This window comes from Triturus cristatus, chromosome 5_1 (assembly GCF_964204655.1).
Source record: "Triturus cristatus chromosome 5_1, aTriCri1.1, whole genome shotgun sequence".
NCBI classification, from domain to species: Eukaryota; Metazoa; Chordata; class Amphibia; order Caudata; family Salamandridae; genus Triturus; species Triturus cristatus.
In genome coordinates, this window is record NC_140587.1 from 102607562 (window position 1) to 102635386 (window position 27825).

Sequence of the window (27825 nt, forward strand, 5' to 3'; positions counted from 1 at the left end):
CGACCAGACATAAATCCCTCGGCACCGACGCTCCCGTGCCGAAGCCTGCCTCGGCACCGAACAAAAAAGCGGAGGCCCCGAAAAAGCATGGCACGGATAAACCAAAGAAGCCGTCGGCTCTGAAAACATCGGCACCGACAGATGAATCGGTGCTGGAGGAGCTATTCACGCCAGATCCTCGACAAAAGACTTTAACAAAGGATCCAAAGACTGGACATTTGACTTTGTCTTCAAAGAAAAGACATTTAGACAAGCCAGCTCCTCCTCCACCGCCAAAACGGAAGGACTCTGCCACATCTCCTTTCAGAGTACCCTCCCCACCACCTCCGCCTCCTCCACCTCCTCCACCTCCCCCATCTTCGCCTCCACCTTCTCCACCCTTGCCTCATCGCTCTCCAACCCCGTCTCCAGACCCTGATGACCAAGGGGATCCATACTATGATCAAATAGATGCCCCACAGGCCCTACTCCTCCGGGAACACCAGACCCATGGGAGGATTATCATAATCCAGATGTCCCAGATGTGCCTCAGGATGATCTTTATCCATCCAGGCCATCTCCACCAGAGGACTCCCTGGGGTTCCACCACTTGTTACAACGGGCGGCACATTATCATGGGGTGTAGTTACACAGTGATCCAGTTGAGGAAGACTTCCTACTTGACACTTTTGACATCGCAGATAAATCTACTGCCATATTACCCATGCTTAAAGGGGTGACCAAACATGCGGCAGAGGTTTTCAAAGACCCAGTCAGGGCTAGGGTCTTAAACCCCAGAATAGAGGAAAAATATAAGGCAGCCCCCACAGATCCTGCCTATATTAAAGGACCTGCGCCCTTAGACTCATTAGTGGTATCCACAGCTAGGAAGCGATCCAATTCTCAGTCATCGGGTGAGGCTCCACCACCCGATAAGGAGTCCAAGCTCTTGGATGCGTCAGGCGAACGCACCGCCTCGCAAGCTGCCAATATGTGTCGCATCGCCAACACGCAAGCGCTGCTGGCACGGTACGACAGAGCGCACTATGATGAGCTGGAGGCTATCCTGCAACATCTCCCAGAAAAATATAAAAATAAGGTTCATGAACTGATACAAGAGGGAAAGATCATTACCAACACCTCTATTAAATGTGCACTTGACGCAGCAGACACAGCTTCCAGGGCTATAAACACCAGTGTTCTGCTTCGCCGCCACGCCTGTCTCAGAATCTCAGGCTTTAAACCGGAGGTCCAAGCATCTATATTGAACCACCCTTTTGACCAACAACACTTATTTGGCCCAAAAGTAGACAAAGCCCTGGAAAAAATGAAGAAGGATACAGATACAGCAAAGTCTATGGGAGCATTACAATCCCACACTCGTTGACGCTCCTTTCGCCGTTCCTCCTTTCGAGGCACTGGCAGGGGTTACTCTGCCGATAACTCCTTTACGTCCTACAAGTCCCCTCCTCAGACTACCTTCACAAAGGGCTATCAAAGAGGTGGATATAGAGGGAACAATAATAAAGGCAGGGGCAAAAGCAACACCGCCCGTTCTGCCACACCGTCCACACAATGACTTTCCCCCGCTCCCCCCAGACCATTCCACTCCAGTCGGGGGCAGACTACAAGACTTTTTTCAAACCTGGGAGACCATAACATCAGACAAATGGGTGACCCAAATTATTCGGTCAGGGTACTGTCTCGAACTAACATCTTCCCCCTCCAAATATTTCACCCAGGCACCGTACAATGTCACAAGAACATACCACACTGCTGAAACAAGAGGTGATCTCCCTCCTGCAAAAACAACCTATAGAGCAGGTCGCCATCAATCAACAAAATTTAGGGGTCTACTCTCTGTACTTTCTGATACCAAAGAGAGATGAGACCCTACGGCCCATTCTAGACCTCCGGCCTCTAAATGCATACATACATTCAGACCATTTTCACATGGTAACTCTCCAATAAGTTCTCCCACTCCTCTGCCAGGACGACTTTCTCACTACCCTGGACTTGAAAGACGCATAATTTCATATTCCAATACACCCTTCTCACAGAAAGTACCTCCGATTTGTAGTGGACGGCCAACATTATCAGTTCAAGGTTCTCCCCTTCGGGGTCACGACCGCACCAAGAGTGTTTACCAAATGCCTAGCAGTAGTGGCGACACACCTCAGAAGACAACACATTCACGTCTTCCCTTACTTGGACGACTGGCTAATAAAAGCCACGTCCTACAACCAGTGTGTGCAACATACAAACACTACCATCCAACTACTCCACCAGCTAGGTTTCACGGTGAACCACCAAAAGTCCCAGCTGATACCGTCTCACACAAAGCAATACCTCGGTGCCACTATAGCCACCTCAAAAGCTATAGCCTATCCCAATTCAGCCAGAATCGCAAGCATACAAGCCTTGCGCCAAAGATTCATTCTTCAGCACTCTCTCCCAGCAAGAGTGTTTATGAAGCTAATAGGGATGATGGCATCTTGCATCTTCATAGTGCCTCATGCAAGACTCCACATGCGTCCACTCCAAGAGTGCCTAGCACGCCGGTGGAACCAGGCCCAGGGGCAGCTGACGGATCTGGTGTTGGTGGACGGTCGCACCCATCGCTCTCTGCAGTGGTGGAACATCATAAACCTTTCCAAAGGGCGACCGTTCCTGGACCCGGTTCCTCAGGTAATTCTAACAACAGACGCATCGCTCTCCGGCTGGGGAGCGCACCTATTACACCTCACAGTGCAAGGTATATGGACACCACAACAAAAGTTACTCCACATCAACCATCTTGAGTTATTGGCGATCTTTCTAGCCCTGAAATCGTTTCAGAAACAAATCTCAGCCAAAGCAGTCTTCATTCGCACAGACAATATGACTGCAATTTACTACATTCAAAAACAGGGGGGGACACACTCTCCACAGCTCTCTCGGTTAGCACAGAGCATATGGAGATGGGCTATCCCACAAAAAATCTTTCTCCCGGCACAACACGTCCCAGGGATACAAAACACCATGGCAGATCTGCTCAGCAGACAAATGCACGAATGGGAACTGCATCCACAAGTTCTTCACCCATTCTTTCACAAGTGGGGGCATCCTCAGATAGACCTCTTCGCCACCCACGAAAACAAAAAATGCCCAAGCTTCGCCGCCAGATACCCACACCCATTGTCCAAAGGCAATGCGATATGGATGAACTGGTCAGGCAAATTTGCATACGCCTTTCCACCTCTCCCGCTAATTCCATTAGTGGTAAGGAAGCTACAACAGCACTCCCTCACACTCATTCTGGTAGCTCCAACATGGGCCAGGCAGCCGTGGTACACCACACTACTACAGCTCTCAGTGGTACCACATCAAAAACTGCACCTGTCCCCATGCCTCCTAACCCAGAACCATGGAGAAATCAGGCACCCGGACCCAGCTCAGCTCAACCTTGCGATCTGGCTCCTGAAATCTTAGAATTTGGATACCTTAACCTTCCCCCTGATTGCATGAACATTATCAGGGAAGCCAGACGTCCTACCACTCGAGCATGCTATTTCGCTAAGTGGAAGAGATTTGTTGTTTACTGCCGTAACAATACAATCAACCCTTTAGATGTATCCATACAGCACATCATATGCTACCTGCTCCATCTACAAAGGTGTAACCTGGCTTACTCATCCATCCGTTTACACCTAGCAGCAATTGCTGCTTACCTGCAAAACAGACAGCATTTATCACTTTTCAGAGTCCCTGCTATTAAAGCTTTCATGGAAGGCCTTAAAAGAGTAATTCCGCCCAGGGCACCACTCTCACCTGTGTGGAATCTAAACGTAGTTCTTACAAGGCTGATGGGTCCGCCTTTCGAACCAATGCATAAATGTGAGCTGCAGTTCCTTACTTGGAAAACAGCTTTTCTCGTAGCTATCACTTCCCTTAGAAGGGTTAGTGAAATACAAGCGTTCACTATACAAGAACCCTTTCTACAGATACATCACAGCAAGGTGATACTTCGCACAAATCCAAAATTTTTGCCCAAGGTCATTTCCCCCTTCCATCTCAATCAATCAGTGGAATTACCGTTTTTTTTCTCGCAACCTCAATCTGTTGCGGAAAGGGCTCTACATACACTTGATGTTAAAAGGGCTTTACTTTACTACATACAAAGAACGCAATCTTTCAGAAAGACTAAACAGTTGTTTGTCTCGTTCTCTCCACCGCATAAAGGCAACCCCATCTCAAAATCAGGGATAGCTAGGTGGATTGTAAAGTGCATACAAATTTGCTATCACAAAGCAAAAAGAACATCATCTGTTCCACCTAAAGCCCACTCTACAAGAAAGATAGGGCTTCTATGGCATTTCTAGGGAACATACCCTTAGATGACAGCTGCAAAGCAGCCACATGGTCAACACCGCACACCTTCACAAAACATTACTGTGTAGACGTGCACTCCAAACAACAAGCTAGTGTGGGCCAGGCTGTACTAAAGACATTGTTTCAAGCCACTGCAACGGATACCGGTGGTCGCCGCTAGGGTTGTGTACTGCTATATAATCTATGCACAGTGTATAATCTGCAGCTCATATGCCTCGAACGGAATATGCTTACCAGTATGCATCTGTTCTTGGCATGTAGAGCTGCAGATCTATACACGCCCACCCGCCTCCCCGGCTACCTGTATCCGTTCCAGTCTATCTTATTTAGATACAACACACATGGGTTTCTTTACTATTATCACTACGCTCTATCTTTTCCCTGCTGGCGAAAAACAATCTGAGGATGGAGCCGAAGCCCATGCGCAGTACGGACCGAAGGCAGAGTCACCGAACTCGTGACTTCCAAACATTGTCCAAGAAGAAAAACAAACTGCAAACATCCGGGCCCAACACCAGATGGCGCTCTATGCACAGTGTATAGATCTGCAGCTCTACATGCCAAGAACAGATGCATACTGGTAAGTAGCATATTCCTTCCATCTTGATGTCTTCTACGTAGACATGAGTATCTAGGAAACTAACCATTGTGGTGCTAAAGTCAGCAGAAAAATGTAGATTTAAGTCATTTACATTTATGGCTTGCACAAACTCTTGGGCCGCACTGACATTGCCATCCCATATTACGAACAGATCATCAATGAAACACAGCCATCATTTCACCTTAGTTACCATTGTCTCCTGGTGCTTGTTCATGAGGACCAGCTCCTCCCACCAGCCCATGTGAAGACACGCATAGCTGGGGGAGAAGCTGGCCCCCATCGCCACACCCCTAGTTTGTCTATATAGCAGGTTGTTAAACATAAATATGTTGTTCATCAAACAGAAATCAACCAGAAATAAACCATTTTAATTAACATTTGTTTGTGATCAACTGTATTGCCAATTGCTTTCTCTAGAAAATGATTCAATGCTTGTAGTCCATCTGTGTGTTGAATGCTAGTGTAAAGCGAGCTTACATCAAGAGCTATAATCAAATAACCTTGATTCCATTCAAAGTCTTTGAGCTTTCTCAAAGTCGCTGGTCTCACTCACATATGATGACAGTGCCTTGACCAACTCCTGAAGAAAGGAGTCCACGTATTGAGATGTGTATTCAAGAAGCCCATTCCTCGCTGATATTATTGGTCTGCCCGGCGGATTTAAAGGGTCTTTATAGATCTTGGGCAGAAAATAGATCGTAGGTACAACTGGATGGTTGTTCTTAAAAAATTAAATTCCTGTATAGTGTATGTGTGTGTATATATATATATGTGTGTGTTCGAGGCATGTGAGCTATAGATCACATGCTTTGCATACTCCTGCTATCTAGTGTTGGGTTCAGATGTTTGCAAGTTGTTTTTCTTCGAAGTTGTTCTAGTCACGAGGTAGGCGACGACTCCTTTTGGTGATAGGCCGCATGGGCATCGACTCCATTGTTAGATTGTTTTTTTCTGCAATCGGGTCCGGACGTGAATTGTTGCGCTCCTGTTCAGCACCGTTTCTCGGGTTCCCCTCGGTACGCAATACACTCACCCTCGACGGTATTGTTTTCGATCGCGTATCTTCATTCTCCGCTTATCGTATTTACTCAAAATCCCTCTTTCGATCGGGTAGCTCGTCGAAGGCCGTTGGGCCTACCCTATTGGTCCGCCTCACAGTAGATGGAACAGACACCGTTTAAATTCTGCCAACTCACATGAAGTGTGCAACTTGTGCTTGTCACCTGAGCACAACGAAAAGTACTGCGACGCGTGTAAGGCTTTCCGATCGAAGAGATGTTTTCTACGTTTTGTAAATTTCATCAATTTATTTTAAGTGGAAGATGGATTAAATGAAAAACAGCCCAGAATGGCCCACTAGGGCTGCATGTGAAGTATAGCCCACTTGGGCAGGATCCTAACAAACTGTTTGTCTCCAAACCACACCAACTCTGTCTGTACCTTATGAGTTGGACAGTTAGACAGTTCAATATTGTTCACTGTGAAACCGGAATAGACGCAGGTTAACTTATGATTGGGCGATATCAATACACGTGGATGGAATGATGTGAAGAAACTATTGAGGGGAAATTTTAACTTCACCAATAGGTGAGCAAGGAAGCAATTCCTTTTGATTTAGGTACCCTCACACACCCTAGTGGTGTCATGCTTCATCATCGGGTCACCCCGACGCCTAAAAGTCGCCTAAAAGTCGGGGTGGGCTCAACCACAGTGTTGGGAGCTCTTTGAAGATATTATAGACCAGGGGGGCTAGAAAATTAAAAAACCTCAGACAGATCCCCAGTTTCCCTTTAGTATCGGGTCTGTCTGGGATAATAAAAGTACTTAAAATCGGGTCTTTATAGGAGTGTTATGGTCCTATGACCCTAGTGCCAACATGTTTCAGTCCGTGTGTGGCCGTGAAGGTCCAGGACTTTCTTCAGGGCAAACAGGAGGCCACCCTGGATAGCAGAGGAAGGAATTCCCTATCCTGTTTTTTGTAGCAAGGGCAGAGTAGCTGCAACACCTACATGTGCCAGGTGATCATAAGGCAAAAGTGGTGTGCAACTATATCCAAACATGTGCCACTCATAACTGTATCTGTACACAATTAATCGGCGTGACAGATGTATTGTGCGGTGGCGAATTTGCTCGCATCCTAACTGAATCTTCATGCCAGTTAGTATTTTCTATCAATGTAAAAAACTCTCCTAGAGTACGCTCACATCCAACAATCTCACCGTATCTGTGAATGAACACGGTACTTTCTCAACCATGCGTGATTATTAAAAAACATATGTGCAACTGCAGAATCAAATCACACACATGCATTCTCTCTTACCCGAATTTCGAATGATTTCCGTTTCTCAAGGGATCGTAGGGGTAGTGGGGGTAGCTCTGTAGTCAAACCCTATCGTAGGAGCCCCCGAATATGTGAGAGAGAGGAAATTTTGGAAACAACCGTTTAGGGATGTGGAGATACTGACTGTATAAATATCTCTCTCCGTAAGGATGACACTCGCCCTTTCAAGGTCCTTCACTAAATCACCACTTACTTAGTCAAGAGTCCTGCCCCGCCTGTCCACCTACTTGGTCTCGATCCCCGGCGTTTTGCGCCGTGTATCGTAGAATGGTAGGTTTATACTTCCGCGTTTAGTGTAATGAGACGGGATTGGTCAACTCCGTCACGTGATAGATCACGTCAACGTGTGATCCCGAATATGATGGGAAGTGTGGAAACTTAGTTTAAAAAGGCCATGATTCCAAAAATATATTACTTCTGCGGATAGAAGCACCCGCTGACTCCAGTATTTAGCTTCAGAGGAGATAATATCTCCGTTAGTTTGTCTGGAGGGCATAGGCATTCATGTTTGTTTTGTTAACCTAGGATTGGTTCAACCAACCACGTGATCGGACGAGTAGTCCAATCAGACATGTCACCCATCGTAGTTCCAATAGTTGAGGAACGATGGGAAGTGTAGTTTGTTATTGGGGGTCGTGATGTCAATAAAAGCTATTTTTCCATTGATAAAATTCCAGAGTGGCTTGTTATCGGCTAAGAACATTAGCGGTATTGGTGGTTCAATAGTGAGCCCACCCCGACTTTTAGGCATCGGGGTGACCCGATGATGAAGCATGACACCACTAGGGTGTGTTAGGGTACCTAAATCAAAAGGAATTGCTTCCTTGCTCACCTATTGGTGAAGTTAACATTTCCCCTCAATAGTTTCTTCAAGTCATTCCATCCACGTGTATTGATATCGACCACTTGTTGGTCAGTTGGAGTAAATTTATAGTGTATTTGATTATATAGGGAGGTGTTACTCTGACCCAGAATCCTCTCCACCCTCTAGGCAAAAGAAAAATCTTTTTTCAATAGCCTTTTGTATACACATAACTTATGATTGGAACTTAAAATAAATTGATGAAATTTACAAAATTGAGAAAATGGTAAAAAGACATATAGAATGCATGTATTGTTTTTTTCTGCATAATCCCCGTTTTCAGCATTTGTTACCTAATTGATTTTCTTGATTTGATTTTGGCCTTGGAACTTTAAAAACGTCATGTTGGTGTCAAGTAATTTTATTTTATTTTGACATTTCATCGAGGAAACATTAATTGCTTGCAATTTGATGTATTATTGCATAACATGGTATATTAGTCTATTCCCTCTGAGTCAAAATTATATATTTGGGAAATATATTGTTATTCGTAGTACAAACAAACAAGTTCCAACATGACTGCGACAGTCTCTGGAAAGAAGGTAGAAGTCCACTGTTTATGTTTAAGTCTTTTATTGAAACAATCGTATTCACAATAGCACACACAAAGTAAAGGTTGTAATGTGATTAACGTCGTGAAAAAAGTGCAAGGAAGAACCGAAACGGGTTGGTGTTTTGTGACTCTGTATATCAAATAAATCGATTGACAACCAAACTGGAGTGCTGAGGTTTTCTGTTATCAATGCGGAAAGCATTTTGAAAGTAGATATTGATCTATATCTATCCACTATATATTTTATATCTTATATTAGGTATGTCTCTAGTTAGTTATGTTCTCCTGCCTCTTCTCTAGGGCGGATTGTGTTTTGCTGGTGTTCTTGCACTTTCCTCGTGTCCTGGAGGGACCACTGCATGTTCGTTGCCTTGTTCCCTCCTCTCGCCTCTCCCCTGAGGAGTCTGCTTTGCATAGTTGCAGAGCCTCCTTCCCTTTTGAGGCGTTTCCTCTAACCATGCGTGGTATATGGCCAGGGTTGTGTTCTTAACTCAATGCATTTCTTTAACTATTGGTTGGTGTCCCTCTGCATTGCTCATTTCTGTTTCTTTGAGCTCTGGCTCAGTAATTTTTAGCTATTATTTTTGGACTTCGCCCTGTTCACTTGGCCCGGTTCACATTATGAGGGGCTTTGTAGTAATATGTTTATGTGGACTGCTCTTTCCAACTTGTCTTATTCTTCTGCCATGATGTCTTTTCCCATGTTTTTGCATGGTTGCGGATTCAGTTTTGTGCGAGGTTCTCCACAATGCTTCTGGTGGGATGTCTTCTTCCTCACCTTTCTTCCTGGCAGGGGGTCTTTCTGTCCTTTCTCATACAGACCGGATAGCGTGCTCAGGAATCTTTCTTGGGCTCAGTTCCTCCTATGGGATTGGATTGCTTGGGTATCTCATTAAAAGGTATGGAATCTGCACCTAGACGTCTCTATAAGATGAATAAGTTACTTACCTTCGGAAACACCTTATATGGTAGAGACAAGATTCAGCTGCACATTCCTTACCGAGCCCCCACCCCCAAATCCTCCCTGTTCTGTGATCTGTGAACTGTCTTCTGTCAACTGAGAGAGCCTTTTGGACCTCACAGGCACAATAGTAATTTCTTTTCAGCTTGGCTCCTTTCTTCTGGTGCGGAAAAAACTGGCAATAACGGATGTCAGCGCGTTGGGGTGGTGCCTATATAGGCACCATGTAAGTCATTTGCGACTGGAGGGCGCTAACGATGCCACGCAGAGTCTAACAATGCCACCTACCAGCGCACAAGGTGGATTGCTTTAAAACCTCTGGATCTTGTCTGACGCCTCAGAATATTCTAATACAAAAAGAACAAATGACGGAATGCTGAACAATATCAAACACTCAACCCAAGGCAGAAATCTGGGCCTACATCCTTTGCTCTTTTTGCTCACCACACACACCATTCCAGTTTGGACCCAGCCATATAAAAATCACTCTTGAACCTGATCCCCATGGGAGCAGTCCAGCCTGAATTGCCATCCCGCTGTGAGTTTAAATTAAGTAATTGATCACGTGTATGCCTTGTGACGTCCCAACTCTGCCGGCCACGGCTATTGCACTCACCCGGCAGTTTGCTATGGGGAAACTTACTGGTAAGTCTCTGTTTAGTCACCTTTCGCAGTGAATACTGCTTCACCTCTCCCCAAGCCACGATAAAATCATAGTGAACATCCAATCGTGTTGGGGGGCACTCGCTGTATTTGCACACATAGTCAAACCTTTCTCTCCACTTTTAAGAGCAACACCACACAACTCTTCAGGACATTTACCCTTTATTCACTGGCAGCACCCTAAATTAGAAATTGAAACGTGTTTCGGCTGAATATACAGCATTTGTCATATATATAGTCACTGAAAAAACCATAGGTTTCAGGCCTGATATAGTTAGGAATTAGCATTTAAAAAACCTTAGAAATTCACTGAAAAAAACCATAGGTTTTAGGGGTGTTCTAGTTAGCTGGACATTTCACTCGTACAAAACCATTGAAATTCCTCCGATATAGTTAGTTGTACTAACTACATCTCGCGTGCCTGCAATCCACTGCTGATGATGTCACATATTACATCATTCATGACATGGCCAGTGACATCACTGATGACATCTCAAATGACATCACTGATTACATCATCCAGTGAATGTGGTTTGGTTCGTTTTTTAAATATGTATTTTATATATATAGCAATTTGCATTGAATAATGAGTGCATGTATAAATATAAATATCTGGATGGAGGATTTAGTAGCAATGTGATGGACTTTTTACTTGACTAATTTATAGTGTCTCACTAAATATATTGGATAGTGACTAAACTGTGTGAATATCTGTATCACTTTGTCAGTTGTTGTGTAAACTGCTGCACCAGTTGGTTGCTAGCTATGTGAAAGTCTATATTAGTTATTGATTAGTTAACTGAGTATTTGTATGGGAGAGGGAATGTGTGTGTGTGGTTCGGTGGGGGGTGTGTGACAGCCCAAAGATTGTGAATAGTTGATTCAGTAGGTATCAGAAGTTAAAACTACATGTTATAACAGTTGTTTGGGTGAGGGAATATCTTTATGGGTGTGGTGATGAGCAAATTTATGTCTCAATGGTACATGTCCAACAAACTAGAAAAATAAAAGCCAGTGTATGTGTCACTTGTATATAAATAAGTATACATAAGACTTAGTGATTGTATGAGTGACTGTATGGATAACTGTAATACTTATAATAGTGATTTTATAACACATTAAGTATGAGTTACTATCTATGAATAGATGAAGTGGTGTTTGTATAAGTGTGTAGCTAAGTAAAAGTAAGTATGATCCATTGTTTGCATAAGTGAGTAGGATGACTTCATAAGTGATTAGGTTGTGTGCTGGTGTGTAATGTCGATATAGGTGTATAAGTATATTTAATAGTGTTCTATTGATCATTGACAGCATGTATGAGGGAATCTATAGGTAAGTGATTAGATGTGTGTATAGATCTAGGAATCACTGAGTGGGTGTTTAGAAACTTGTATTGGTGTGTCAATGGTTTCAAATATGGCACTCTGTATTTTACAGTGAGTGATGAAAGGTTATACTAGTGTATGATGAGGTGTATCTGAATGTCACGTGGATGATGTCATCAGTGATGTCATCAGTGCTGTCATTTGAGATGTCATCAGTGATGTCACTGACCATGTCATGAATGATGTAATATGTGACATCATCAGCAGTGGATTGCGGGCGCGCGAGATGTAGTTAGTACAACTAACTATATCGGAGGAATTTCAATGGTTTTGTACGAGTGAAATGTCCAGCTAACTATAACACCCCTAAAACCTATGTTTTTTTCAGTGAATTTCTAAGGTTTTTTAAATGCTAATTCCTAACTATATCAAGCCTGAAACCTATGGTTTTTTCAGTGAATTTCAAAGGTTTTTTAAATGCTAATTCCTAACTATAACATGTCTCAAACCTATGTTTTATTCAGTGAATTTCAAAGGTTTTGTAAATGACAATTTTGTATGTATTAATTGTTATACTGATTTTTTTTATACTGATTTACTACATTTTTTAAACTATTTTTAGATATTTTATTTTTTTAATTACATAATAATTGCATTATACATTACAATACAAAATATACTTTCTCAGAATGAATTACTTTAGTTTAAATACTTTGCAAATAGGCAATAGACTTTTAAGTACAGTAGTTACAGTTGTTGCAATGGGCAACACAGTTTCAAACACAATGCAACATTGAGCTCAATGTGAAGTTCTAGTCAAATGCAATTAGTTACTTTGCGGATTACTTTTCTAACCACAGGACTGGATCCTAGATTCAGTCCTTGGACATCTTCTGTAAACAGTTGAGTAAATGCGTTTTGGTTACAGTAGTGATTTTTAAGGAATATTATTGTATTTTAAAAGTTGACACCTAGAAATATTTTCACATAGACTCACCAATGTTATCCTATGGCAGAAAATTCACTTAGCAGGTAAGTAGTGTTATCGTTACTTTTTCTTACTCAGTGGTGGATCCTGGATCCAGCACTGGTGCATCTCCTGTAAACAGTTGAAAGAATGTGTTTAAGTCATACAGACGATTTTTTAGGAATATTTTTAGTTTGTGAAAATAGACACTTGTAAACTTTTCTGCTGAAAACCACACAATGAATTCCTATGGAAGAAAATACAAGTTACTGGTAAGTACGGTTAGAATTACTTTTAAGGGTCAGTGATGGGCTAAAAGATGCAGCACTAAGGTCTCTCCTGATAACAGGTGAGTAAATCGGAATTCGTAGTTCGGCTAATTTTAGAGGAATATTTGTAAGTTCCAAAACTCCACACTTAGAAGAATTTCCAAGTGAAAGCAGTCAATGTTAGCCTATGGAAGGAAATTCAAGTTACTGGTAAGTACGGTTAGAATTACTTTTCAGGATCAGTACTGGGCTCAAAGAAGCAGCACTGAGGTCTCTCCTGATAACAGGTGACTAAATTGGAATTGGTAGTTTGGCTGATTTTAGAGGAATATTTGCACAATGGTGAAGGAAGGGGGCGGGGCCTAAGGTGACATGTGTGCAAACTCGCCCTGTGGCGCGTTTTAAGATGGGGAATTAATTCCTCTTCAATCCTGAGGTCCCCTGGGGGGCAACTAGCCCACCAGGTACCTCCAGTATGTGCCAGGGAGCAGCGTTGCAGAGAGGTGTTCAGAGGCCACGCCCCTTTTTACAACATTCTGCAACGCAGCTCCGTGGCGCTTAGTGGAGGTACCTGGTGGGCTAGTTGGCCCCTAGGGGACCTCTGGATTGAAGAGGAATGAATTCCCCAACTTAAAACGCGCCACAGGGCATGTTTGCACACATATCACCTCAGGCCCTGCCCCCTACCTTCACCACTGTGCAAACTCGCCCTGTGGCGCGTTGTAAGTTGGGGGATCAGGTCCCCTTGAATCCTAAGGTCCCCAGGCGGCCAACTAGCCCACCAGGTACCTCCAGTGATCGCCACAGAGCTGCGTTGCAGAGAGGTGTAAAAAGGGGCGTGGCCTCATTACACCTCTCTGCAACGCAGCCCCCGGGCGCATACTGGAGGTTCCTGGTGCGCTAGTTGGCCCCCAGTGGCCCCCAATATTCAAGTGGAATTAGTCCCCCCTCTGCAAACGCAAACGTTTGCAGAGTGGTGCAAGGAGGGGGCGTGGCCTTTGGCCCGATCCCTATGTTTTATTTTTTTAGAAGGGGGGCTGTGTAGCCCCCCTTCTTTTTCTAATTTATTGGCCCTGGGGACCCCATCCCCCAGGGCCTGCCCCAATTTTATTTTATTTTTTAAATCGGGAAGGGGCCGCGTGGCCCCCCCTCCTGAGGCCATAATTTGCCCCGCGGACCCATCCCCCGGGGCATGGCACTTTTTAAATTTATTTTGTAGGGAAGCTGCCTTGACCCCCTCCTGTGGCCACTTATGGCCCCGGGGACCCCATCCCCCAGGGCTGGCCCTCTTAGTTGGGGGCCGTGGGGGGTCCCCAATCCCCCCACAGTCCCAGCCGGCTTCCCGCGTCCTGCGGAAGCCGGCATTGCTTTTCCACATGGGGAGCAGCTAACATGCTGCTACCCATGTGGAAAAGCAATCTGCTTTGCTTCATTGCAGCGAGAGCAGGTTTCCCTGCTCTCGCTTCAATGAAGCAAAGCAGTTTGCAGTGACAGGGCGGGAGCCGCGAGGCTCCCGCCCTGCCATTGCAAACTACAGTGTCCCGGGGGTGGGCACTCCCGGGACACTGCAGGAGCCGTCACCCCCCAGGGCCTATGCAGGGCTCCAGGAGGGGGGCCACGCGGCCCCCCTCCCACATTTTGAAGAAGCCCTGGGGGTGGCAGTCCCCGGGGCTGGGGGGGCCTGGGAGCCCCCCCACACCAAATGTTTACAAGCCCCAGGGAGGGGGTGGTGGTCCCTGTGGCCGGGGGTGCCTGAGAGCCCCCCCACCCAGTTTAAAGAAGCCCCGGGGGTGGCGGTCCCCTGGGGCAATGTGGGGGGGGGGGGTTGAGACCCCCCACACTATTTTTCATGATTCCCCCGGGATTTGGCCCCCCGGGAGCCCGCGCTGATTTTTTTTTTCCATCTGCAGGATGCGCGCATCCTCTCGTTTAAAATTTTTGGGGGGGGTCCTTGTAGGACCACCTGAGCAGGCCTAGGGAGTCAGGGTGTTTCTACCCTGCCCCCTTTTTGCGTTTTGCAACTTTTTGGGGGGGTTTCTTGTGCCTCGGTTCTACCGAGGCACAAGATGGCTGCCAACACTTCCTGATTTGGAGTGTTGACAGCCAATTAACATACAGCTCGTGCACGGCAGGGTGCGCTTATGCTGCACTTAGGGTACGCGGACCCTCGGAGCCCAGAGATATATATGTACTTTTAAATGTCTCAGGAACTACTGAACGGATTTACACCATTTAAGCAAAAGGCATGAGTCTGAACTAAGGACTACCTCTTTGCCAAATTTGGTGTAATTCCGTTCAGCACTTCGGGCTGTAGCAGCGGCTAAAGGTCCTATGAGAAATTGCATGGGAAAAACGCGTTTTAGGACCCCCCTTTTTTCTCGGCCCCTGCTTAATGAATCACTGTGAAACTTTCAGGATAGGAGCGGACTGGAGCTGGCCAAAAGTTTTGAAAATTTTGTGAAGATTCGTCAATCGGCGCCAAAGGTATTCCAAATAGAATGTTGCGGATTTCCTAAGGAAAATAGGTCCTAACTATATCGTATATATATATATATATATATCCATATATCCAGCTCACAGTTCCATCGGGTATTCGTACCCGTAACAGAAGACAGCACTCGCGGGGAGTTTATTTCATGAACTCCGGGCAAACAAGACGCGTTTCGGCACTTAGCCTTTGTCAATTTCTGCACGAAAACGCCGCGGCCATATTTTATTTATAAATAAACATTCATTAGTGGTATCCGGTATAGAAACAGAAAAAGGACCAATCATGAAACGGCAACAGGTCTTATCGTTCCGCCATCTTTAAATGCCTAAAAGCGGGACTGAATGCAATAAATATAGCATTTCTTCAACATTATAACGTGAATTAATCGTTAATAACAATTCATTCAAACCCTGAATGGGCAACCAATTATTCATGACAAATTCATTACTGCTGTTGTCGTTATGACTACCATAATCTCGCCCACAGATGGGCCTATGATTCTGCATTGTACCAGAAATCCCATGACACCACATCTAAATGAAATATGATCAATCAACAACAAATAAACATTTCACATATATTACAGAATGATCATAAATAAAGCAAAAAGAATTAAGAAGGAGATTTAGAATGCAACACCTTCTGATTGCATATACAGTAATGGTAAGCTATTCATCCTAAATGTACAGCAAGCTCCTCACTACTGTTCAGACCCAGTGGACTCTTACTTTGCAGATCTATAATGTAGCGTGATTCTAAACGCCTTAATTTCTGTATCCTGTCTCCACCCCTAGGTTTGGGCGGAACATGATCTAAACAAAAGTACGATAAGAGATCCCTATTCCGGCAATGTGTCTTATTATAATGCCTCGCTACTGGGTATGATTCATCAACATTGTTGATCGCCCTCATGTGTTCTAAAATCCGTATCTTAACCGGGTGGATCGTGCTTCCAATATATTGAAGCCCACATGGACAAACCAAACAATAGATAGCATAGGGAGTGGTGCACGTGAGAAACGTAGTAATCTTTTTAGGTGTACTGAGGCCAGGGACGTCGTACGACAAAGTACGTTTACTTTTTTTACAGGCTTTGCACTTACCACATGGATAAAATCCATTAAGTGCTTTGAAAGATGCCCTGCTAGATTCTACATTATGATAGCTGTGGACCAAGTGGTCTCTCAATGACCTTGCTTTCCTGAAGGTGACCAAAGGATTCGATAGTAAATCCTCTTATGGTATGGTCAGTAAGGATAATATGCCAGTTTTTTCGCAATATTCTCTTAAGTTGATTAGCATTTTCCGAAAAGGTAGTGATCATGCGAAAAGTCCCATTGTCAGACTTTTTTGTAACTTTCTCCATTAGTAAATCTCTCCTAAAGATATTATTGACTATCCAAGGCTCGTGACAAGACCGCTTCGCTATAGCCTCTCACTCTAAAGCGTCACATGCTCATTTCTGCTGCCTTCTGGAATTCCACGTCACTGGTGTTATTCCTTTTAAGCCTCAATAACTCCCCATATGGGATGCTGTCAATAAGTTTCTTAGGATGACTACTAGTTGCAAAGAGAGTCGAATTCCCTGCAGTAGATTTCCGATAGTCTAGTATGCAACTGCCCATCTATTACATACACTGTCAGATCTAAATAGTTGACCTCCTCAGTACTTACTTCACCTGAGAATCTCAGGTTAACATCATTACAGTTCAGAACATCAATATATGACTTTGCCAAATCTGGTGAACCATCAAATACAATGAACAAATCGTCAATATAACAGCCGGGTAAGGTCGATATCAGAGGCCTGTGGTCTCCAGCGGAGTCTCTGCTCCCTTTCAACCTTCTGGAGCGGAGGGCCAACTACTTGGAGCTGAAAGGCTTCATACCATCCATCAAAGCAACACTGTTATAGGTGCTCAGACAACACTACTGCCATGTGGTACTGTAACAAACAGGGTGGGATGGGGTCTCAGACCCTGTGCCAGGAGGGCTTGCAACTCTGGACATGGCTGGAACACCAAGGAATTTTCCTGGTGGTGAACCATCTGGCAGGATCATTGAATGCTAGGGTGGATGAGCTTAGCCGTCGGCACCCAGCAGGTCACAAATGGCAGCTATATCCAAAGGTGGCGCAAGGTCTCTTCCGCGAATGGGGAGATCCTTCGCATGATCTGTTTACCACTGTCGTGAACATGCAGAGCCAGCTCTTTTGTATGTTGGAGTTTCCAAGGCTTTTCTTGCTCAGCGACTCGTTCCACCTCGGGTGGAACTTGGGAGTCCAGTCTGCCTTCTTGACAATATTACTCTTGCCCCAAGTTCTCGTGGAGATCAAGACAGACCTGTCCCAATTCATCCTAGTCAAAGCAGAACGGTTGGTTTCTCCACCCCTACCTTCGCAATCTCCACTTTCATGAGTAAAGATTGATCGGTGACAGCTGAGCTCCTTCGACCTTCCTCTGAAGAAGATTGATGTCATGTTGGCAGCCAAACGTCCATGGTCAAAAACTGTATTTGCCTGTAGTTGGGACAAATTTGTAGGTTAATGTGGGGCTTGCCAGATTGGCGCCCTACAGGCTAAGGTGTCCAGTGTTTTATTATTTGTTCTGTCCTGCCTGGCAAGGCCTTTCCCTGGGCACAGTTATAGGTAGTCTTTCAGCCCTCTCAAACTTACAATTGCTTGATCAGCCCTCTTTATTTAAATCACCCGTTGCAACATATGTTTTCATCATCTCCGTTTGGGACGCCCCGATTTGACCTCAACCTTGTCACTACTTATCTGATGTGTGCTCTATTTGGGACGCTCTAGAATTGTATTTTACAGCGTATGCGTACCTTATTTTGCCTACCGCTCAAGGTGTTGATCCTATCCGCCATCTACACGACACACTGGTTTCTACCATATGCGTTACTGCTTCGGATATGGCCCCCACGAACTTATTCGCACCCTTATCTTGATCTACTATACCTCCACCACACTGGGATCATGGGGTATGTTAGGTGTGCGTTTAAAAACACAACACACCCACCTCATCTGCGGCGCCATGCATGCATGAGCACTTTTCACCTCTCCACATCACCTTGTGGATGTTTTTGGCTCATCGGCCACTCTTGTACTGAACCTGAGTCTCCTCTACATTTCAGCTGTAGAGCCCCTGAAGAAGGGCAATTCGCCCGAAATGCATTGGGCACAAACAAACCTGTGTTTCTTTTGAACCATTGTTATGAAGTAATAAGTCCTGCCACCAAGAAAAAACGGATGACAATACTAAAAATGTAACAACGAATGTTAAGTTCAATAAAGTTATTTGTGACAAATGATTTAGGAGTGAAGAATCAATGCTACATACTAACGCCTCAAGTGCACAAGGGAGACGCCCCTCTGCTCCAGAGGACAGCGCTAGCTTGAAAATTTAACATTATCCTCATACTCAGGAGGATTCACCCTATTGCACCACCTACCTTTTCTAACAAGCATTTACAATGCAATGGTCTCGGCATTGTTAAAGTTAGAGCTATTGGCATTGCTCCCGACATTGTTTTTGTTTTTAAAACATGTAAAGAAACTGCATTGTTATTTACAATGTCAATAGCTTATCCCCCCGGCAGGACCTAAATGGAGCACACCAGGCCACTTATGAGCTCTAGATAGTCTACCACTGTGCCAGCGCCAGCTCTTTGTAAAAAGGGACGAGCGTGGTCATAGTCAGTACATCATAATCACGGTTTTCATTAAACCAACAAGAGGAGGTGGGGAGTAAAAAAATATATAATTCAAAATTGTTGTTAGACAAAGAACTTTACATCCAGATAAAACAGATTTAATATTTATAGAAGTTAGAGGATGAAATATGACACTGATACTGAGCACAGCTTGCTTTTAATAAGAAGTTTTATTAAGATTGCAAGTTAAGCCGGAAGTTGTATGCACATAGCCACCTGTGCCCACACATAGCGCAGCTGGAGCCTGCCACAGTTGAGATAAATACGTGCAAGTTCGAACCTTGGTGATCGCTGGTTGGCTCGGCCAAGGCACCACTGCTAATGCACTGCCATCCCTTGTTGCACTAGGCCTATGGACTGATAGTGCAAGAACTTTGCAGAGGTCCACGCCTTGGACTGGGTGTGAACTTCTACATGCCCAGCCTTGCTTGCTTCCCGCGGGGAGCGGTGTGTGTAGGGGGGGGGCCGGGGGGAGCGCGATGGAGCCTCTGATCCCAAGCTCTGTACTCGGAATCAGAGAGAGGAAGGGAGATGCAGGAATGGGAAAGAAGAGGTGCTACTGATTAAGCAATGGAGAAGGGGAGAGGGAGAGAGGGATCGAATAATGAGAGGGAAAGGAAGAGATTGATGTAGTGATGCGAGAAAGAGAGAGGGGGTCAGATGGAAAGGGGTCAGAGGGAAAGCAGGGAGATGGAGTGAGGAGAGAAAGACGGGAATTGAAAAGCTTGAAAGAAACCTCAGAGCCAAGCATGTCTATTTTTACAAAAAGGAATGATCAAAGGCACACGGTGCGAGCATTGAGGTACGTTTCAAAAGCTCGCTATCTGATCAGAAAAATGCTTAAATGCGTTTAATTATTCAGACAGCGTGCTCGGCTGGCTACTGCATGCAAATGAAATATTCGTCCCTGTTTCCCTTATCAGATCTTGCAAATCAGTGGGGCTCTCAAAAGTCCAGCGCACGCGACACTGAAGCATAGCTAAATGGTAAAGGTACAAAAACCTCACTTGTAATTGATGTCATAGACTGTAGTGTTCCTCATCAATAACAATCTAGGCCACACACATTATAACTAATACTAACAACATTGTCATCAGGGCAGGGGCAGGAGGCTGGACTGTTTCTTAGTTCATGTTTAAAATCATCACCTAATAAATATTTCTCGATGCGGTTATATTAAATGATGTACTAAGGTGAAACTTACAAGTTTTAAAGAAATACAATTTTTCATTAATATAGACACATTAGTTTCTAGCATGCTCTATGTTGCATGATATACATGCCATATATTTTCAAGGCTTGGCTCGTCCACATGCTCCTGCCTGCCCTTGGCTCAGCTCGGCTCTCCCTGTTAATTGGCTGGCTTGCTCTTCTCTACATCCAGGTGCTAGGCTACAGGTAGCTCCAGGAGCCAGGATGATACTTGAACTAAAGAGGGGTTGCGGTCCTTCAAATCAAGCCTCTGCTTTGAGCGCAGCTGGAAGTCAACATAACAGAGGCTCCTCAAGCAGATGGCTAATGGTGCTGCTGAAGGTGTCAACAAACGACACTGGGACAAACTCTGCATATTTCCGGCCTAGATACAGCTAAATAATAGCTGCCGGATCCGGGGTGCACCTGAACCCCCCTCTTTTCCGGCACTGTATGCATTTTTATTATGCATAATTTTGAAACCATGAGGCAGGCTGTCTCTAGGGCAGACCTAATTAGTGAAGCTGCGCGCAGGATCTATTTAAATTCCACCAGCGCTTTTATGGATACCTGTAGCGCCACATCCCCAGCCACCCTATGCAGCCAGAAGATTCCGCTCGTTCCAGCTGTGCCGAATCCCGCCGGGCGGCTGAGGGAGAAAACGCGCTCTATTTAATTACCGCTTGGCGCTGTGACAAATTGGTCGCAGGAACATTACCCAAGCACAGACGGCAAACTGTTCAGCAGCAAGGCAAAGCCTGTAATTCTCGACTGCCTCTTGACTGGCACTCGCGGCCTGTCCGTCAGCGCGGCGCGGGAACACCAGATCAGTCTCTCGGGCAGTAATGGAAGGTGCAGCCGGGCATGAAATTGGGCAGCGAGGCTTCGACCTGACGGGATCTGAGAAGCAGAAGCCCTCCGATCCACGCGCATGTGTAAAGTGTCACCGTGAAATGCTGACTCGCTGCCCCTTTCTCCGATTTCTTGTGTGGGCATTACTTAAAGAAACGCGTTAGATACGAATTGTTACGGCTGGTCAATTAGAGCAGTAAATGAATCTGTATACTGCAGAGGTCTGCGTAGAAGTTGGAGCTTTTAATAATAAATCCTGGGAGGGTTGACTCACACCTTCATCTCCTTTGCCTCTACAACAAGCCGAGGGCACCGGAAGACACCACCGCCTTTCTCTGAGGTCAGCCAGAAATGCCTCCGAGAAAGGCAGCGGCGTTTCCGGTTTCGGGGGCGTGTTTTGCTTTTCTCTCCTCTTGCCATTAGCTGGAGGAGATAATGAGAAAAGTTGAAAAAAACCCGCCCCCGAATCCGAAAAGGACGGGACCTGTTCGGAGTGACGGACCTCTTCTCCAATGGCTGGCCAGCATTCAAGAGGCCAGCCAATGGAGAACAGGGGAGAAGAGGGGCGGGTTCAAGCCCCTCTACTCCAAGTCATTATCTCTCGCGAGCGAGACTGCGCAAGCGCAGCCTTCGCTAGCCGAGACCTAAAAACGTGGACATTACCACACAAAAAGAGTGCGTTCATCTGCCCAGAGTCCTAGCCACTAAATTAACCCACCATACACCATCTTTTTCCCCCAACCAGCTGGTGCTGCTTACTAGGACATCCTTTGTTCCAAAATGTGTGACGACGTTCTATGTCTGCCAAATCATCACTCTACTTGCATTCTATGCTCCACCTCACCTCTCTAAAGAGGAGTTGAGGCTTGATTGCTTGAGCCCCAAAAGAGCACTCAGCTTCTACATTGATCGTGCCAAACAGGTAGATGGTGTGGCGCCGCGGCCAGGGCGACTGACTCTTGAATCTGGGGATCACGGTTCGATCCCGGCGCCGGCAGCAGATTAGCCCAGCACCATGTGACTCTTGCTTAATCTTCCCGATGGCCCCCAGCGCCTAGAGACCCTTACGGGTGATTGTTTGCGCTTTACAAATGTGGATTATTATTATTATTATTATTATTATTAAACACCACTGGGTGGATGATCAGCTCTTAGTGGAGCGAATAAAGGCTAGGCTGTGCAGAAGTAAACCACCCATTGCATTTCACTTACATGAGTCTTAGGGTATAAATTATTTCGGGAATCCATCACTTTATGTCTAATACTGGGTTGATGTTGTAGAATTCTTCTGCAAACTTCCTCTGATGTTTTACCATTATAAGAGAACTGAAGGACATTCAATAAAATATAGACTGTTTTTGCTTTTAGCGCCTTGAGACCCTTACAGGTGAGTAGTCGTGCTCAACAAACGCCTGATTGAATAACTGTTCAACAGTTGAAGCCATCCCCTTCACTGTTAATTAAACAGTTTCTTCATCTCTTAAACTCAGTGAAAGAGGAGTGAAAGTAAAACTGGAGGTATTTTTACAAAACGTTGAATAACAGGTCTTTGTGCCAGTGAGGGTGTACTTTATCTGAAGTGTTAAATTCCAAGGTCCAAAGATCAGTGACCAAAAGCCCTGAGGTTTTTATGCTGTTAACAACTCCCCCCCCCCCCCCCCCCCCCGCCCCCTCCTCTCTGGGGCAGGAGATCCACAGGTGCCTTTCTGGGAAGCCTAATCCCCCACACACCATACTCTCTGCCTGGAGAAGCAGTAGCTCTGGCGTTCGGGCAAGAAACTTGACCCACTAACGGCATCACTTAGGGAGGGACTACATCACAAGACGAGGGAACAGACAAACAGATCATGGGGATTCTCCCCACCACTGAGGAGGATCGAGGCCTCAGTAGGCCTTGGTGCTCAGAGCATGATTCTGAGCACTACTGATGTGAGGACCTTAACCTGGAGAGTCAGGAAGCGGTTCGAGCGCCAGACATGTTGGACCCCAAAGATGTAAACCATACGGTATCTTCAGAGTAGACTCCAGTTGAGACGATTGCCCAATATTGGGCTAGTAGATAGGCAAACTTCTGGATAAAAAGAACCAAGGACATTTTAGGGTACAGTGCCCCCACCTGTCCCTCGAGTGCAGAGGTTCACTCGCACCTGAGATTCATTTTAACATGAGACATTCTTAGTTGAATATATGACGTTACAACGCATGCCTTTACAACACGGTTTTTACATCGCAACTACCATTACAACGCATGATTTTACAACGCATGCCATTACAATGCATTTTTAGAAACTACCATTAAAATGCATACCATTACAACGCATACCATTACAACGCATAATACTTTTTGGGCAACAGTGGGGTAAGTGTTTGATATTGTATGGGTAAAAATTACTATTCCCACTCCAGTGAGTGCAACAGTCGGGTAAGTGATGGATAGTGTAGGGGTAAAAATGCTATCCCCATGTACCCCAAAACCCATTCCCACCCTAAAATAAAAAAATCCCCATCACATACCTTAAAATGCATTGTAATGGTATGCGTTGTAATGGCATGCAATGTAAAGGCAGTTGCGTTGTAAAGGTAGTGCGTTGTAATAACGTTGTAATGGTTGTTTCCCTCTTAGTTTTACCTCTTAGTTAAATGTGTAAAGGACCCTAAAAAGAGTATTGCCTAGATCCTGGAAATCATGGGCAATGACATTACATTAGAATTGTATTAAGTGCGCAGTTACCGAGGCGTCTTAGAGCTAACCTTTCCTTCTGGCTAGAACTAAGATAGATCTACTAATACTGAACTGATAAAAGCCAGGTCTTTAAAACATTTCTGAACAAGGAGATACTAGATTGTGATCTCAATGCAATAGGTAAGGAATTCCACAGTCTGCAAGCCAAAAACGAAAAACGTCTTCCTCCCCATTTTGACCTTGATTTTGGGGACCATTACTAGTTTAGCAGTGCTGGATTTTAGATTACAATTAGGTACATGCCAAGAGAAGTACTGCTGAAACTATACAGGACCTCCAGTATTCAAGGCCTTATGAACAATGCAGAGGGCTTTAAATGTAACCCTATTGGTTTATGATAACCAATGGAGGTCACGAATGCCCTTGGAGACCGAGCTAAACCGGGGATTTTTAAAATCAAACGAACAGCCGCATTCTGAAGTGATTGAAGTTTCACCTGATACTTTTTTGAATGCCTAGATAAAGGGCATTGTAATAGTCTATTCTAGGCAGCACTAATGCAACAAGGACAATCTTCTGTGAGTCTTCTGTAATCAAAGTAAACACCTTCCTCTTGATTCCTGAGGAGATGCAAGAAGATGTGATCTGATTTATATGATCTGAAAAGAAACTTTTTCCATCAAACCACACTCCAAGATCTTTTGCTTTCTGTACTGGACAAAGAAGGTTGCCAAGAGATGGGGCCACCAGGTGATATTTCAGAAGGGCAGATCAGAACCAAAAAGAATAACATCAATGTTTTCAGAGTTATGTTTTCCTGCGTCCTGCAAGCTCCTGGACATTTGGGCCTGCTTACTGAGGGCTTGATTTAGAGTATCGCATACGTGAGGAATATCCTATCCGCCATATTACAAGTGCTTTATATTCTATTGCATGTGTTCACCAGGCAGGATATACTATCCGTCAAACTCAACTCAGGCCCTATAATCTTTAAGAAGCCTTATTTCAACCAATAGCTATTTAGGATGGATGCAGTGCACCATAATCCTGTTATGGAGTGGAAGCTGTATTTTGAAAGAGTAGAGGCAATCCTTCCTCATCCAGGTGTTCCCCAAAGTTAGGGACGAGGAAACAGCGATGGCTCGTCCCATTGCCTAACGTGGGTTATTTGGCATACTTTTTCTAAAGGGATTTAGGTAGTTGGGTATTACCTAGATAATGCTCAATATTCTTTGTCGGGGTCGGATGAAGCAGGGTGCTCTTCTTTGGAAAGTTTTTGTTGTAAGACTTCTAGTGAGGGCATGGTTGCAGGAGGGCTGGTCAGAAACAGAATCAGAAATAATTTGATGGATTCGTCTCTTGAGGCATGTGAGGTTGATGTGGCACCTGAGGGGGCTTCAGCCGTACTGCCAACATCTCAGGATGATAGTCCGGTAAGGCTTACCCACTTTTCCCATATAAAAGATGATGAAAGATTGGCCAATTTTACGTTTCAGTGGTGCAGAGCGATTAGGAATGCTGTAGCACTTAAAGCTTTGTAAGGTATTGAAATAGAATTCTATAGTTCACCAAGCAGACAAAGTGACAGACACCTCTAATTTTCTCAGCCCACAAAGCCAGCCTCATAGACACGATGGTGAAGGCACTAAGGTCCAATTGGGTACCTACACCAGAGGGGATTCTACTTAATCTTTTCCTTGTTCAGAAGAAAAGGCAAAGGCCACCCACCATTAATTATTCATAGAGACTTCAAAAAGTGGGTACTCTTGGATCTAAAGGGCACTTACATTATGGTTCCCATTTTCCATCATCACTGTAGATTCTTGCATTTTATCTAGAGTGATCAAGTGTTAGAGTTTTTTGCGCTTCTTGCCAGTCTATCCTGGGCCCTTTCGCGTTTGATCAAACTGCTGAGAATGTTGATAGCGGTCTTTGGAAATAGGGGTGGGGCTGATAGCACACCTGTACAACACCCTAATTTTGGAACAGTTCCTGTGTCACCTGGACTCTCATCTGAGGATGGCGGTGGAGATGGTCCACGGATTAGGGTTCGTCATCACTGAGAAGTCTAATCTGGTTGCCCAACAAATTATGAGCTTGTTGTTGATTCTCCAGAGGCCATGTTAAAGCTACCACTAAGCAAGGTGGGCACCATTTGGAAAGAATTAAGGAATACTCTTGAGGGTTCCTGTCTCACTGTCACCTAGCCTGCGTTGTGTGTCTTCTTTATTCCTTAATCCCAGCTATTTCCCCTGGCCCCCAGCACTATAGGGCCCTTCAGAAGCTAAAGCCAATTTACCTAAACAAAGGCCTTACTTTGAGATGATGCATCTTAATGCCGTGGCCGGGACGGAGATGGAAAGGTGGCGGGATCATATAGAGGTCGGCCAAAGGCTCCCTTCCAAACCGATGTGTGCATTCAATCTTAGCAGAGCAAAAGTATGGCAGGGTTATTGGGGAGCGGGCATGGAGAGAGTACCATGCCCTTGCTTTGTTCTTGTCAATTTTGGAGAGTGTTCTGAGAAAGGGATAGTAGAAGGAGCGTTGCTAGATAAACTCTCATACGTAGAAGTATGATCTTAGCTGTACATCTAATCTTTTGGTATGCTGATTTATCTGATGTTTATATTTTTATTTATAGTTAATTATTCTTGTGACCATGTTCTTGCCTAATATACAGGAGTGGAATAAAGAGCTTGTTGCTCTGATCAAAGACATGAAAGACAAATTTGGTAACTGGAAGAAGCGCTGTCCAGATCGTAAGTCTGAGGCAGGGACTGCCTACTGCCGGGTCAAGGCTGTGTACGGGCGGATAGCCGAACTGCCAGAGCTGAAGCAAATGCGGGAAGTCACTTTTCGTCTGGGCACAGTAGAGTACATCTCCGGGGATACAGTGAGTAGATCGCATTTCTTGAATTTTACTTTTAATTCCCTGACCTTGATTGGATTTCAATCTTGTTGGGTACCAACACAAGTAATGTGAAATGAAGTTTGAGAATTCAGTAAAATGACACACTGCCATTTCACTTAGATCGCTGTAAATACCCCTAAAGTGCACTGACACCTACCATTATTTTCACCTAATATTTATCAGCTGGTCACAATATTCATCTACTCACTACTAGCTTTGTGTTATCAATCCTTCCTGCTTTTTGTGTAATATCTGCTGAGTCTCGGGAATGTTTTTAAGGCTATGCATGCCATCCTGGTCCTTGTGAGTCTCTTTTTGTGGAAATCTCCCTCAGACCAGTGTACAGTACCTGTTGGGCCCAGACTGTTGTGCAGTCTTGTTTGGTCCTGTACACCTATTGGGTTCTTGCGTCTCTTTAACCAGTCAAACATGACCTCTGATGTTTTCCACTATCGATACCTGTTTAACACCCTTGCCCAGTAATGTAACTATATCAAAATTACAATAGTTCTGTCGGGTAAAACCATATCCAACTGGATATGCAGCAGAATATCTGAATGAATCAACAGTGACACAAAAACAAACAGACCTCAATATCCTTATATGAATTCATTCATTTATGAAATTTGTCATCAAAAAATCATTTGCAAGGGCCATCATAATACAAAGACATAACAAATAATAACCAAGATAGAACTTAGTGCTCAGTGAAATAAGTGCAAAACAACATACACACAGTGTAGTAGTACAAAAATAGATATGATGATATTATTGGCCAGCAAAACCAAAGTTCATAATAGTCGAGCCCCCTGAGACAATTCAATAGTTAGGGCAGACTCTAAAGGCTGGTCCGGGGAAATTGTCGACGTTTCAACCCTATTGTCGCACTACTGATAAGTCGGTGCGGGTCTTCATCAGGACACAAGTAACAAAAAGATGGCCTAAAATCTGGGCGGGGTATTCAATCCTTTCCGCAGGTAGTGATTGAATGTATCTCAACGATGAACGTCGTGATTGTAACTCTGTCACGAGGTTGATAAGGTATCTATTGCTTTTTCTTGATAATGGTCCAATACGATCCA

General features: G+C 44.7%; 1 protein-coding gene across 6 annotated transcripts in view; it reads left to right on the forward strand.

Annotated features, from left to right (window-relative positions):
* NUGGC (nuclear GTPase, germinal center associated) overlaps window positions 1–27825 on the forward strand; it is a 1337967-nt gene that overhangs the window by 545635 nt on the left and 764507 nt on the right. For all 6 annotated transcript variants that reach the window (XR_014961415.1, XM_085604518.1, XM_085604516.1 and 3 more), the window contains one exon: window positions 26513–26725. Coding sequence is in view for 5 of the 6 variants with exons in the window: in XM_085604518.1 (XP_085460644.1) it covers window positions 26513–26725 (213 nt within the window). In the remaining variant the exon portion in view is untranslated. The remainder of the gene's footprint in view (window positions 1–26512; window positions 26726–27825) is intronic.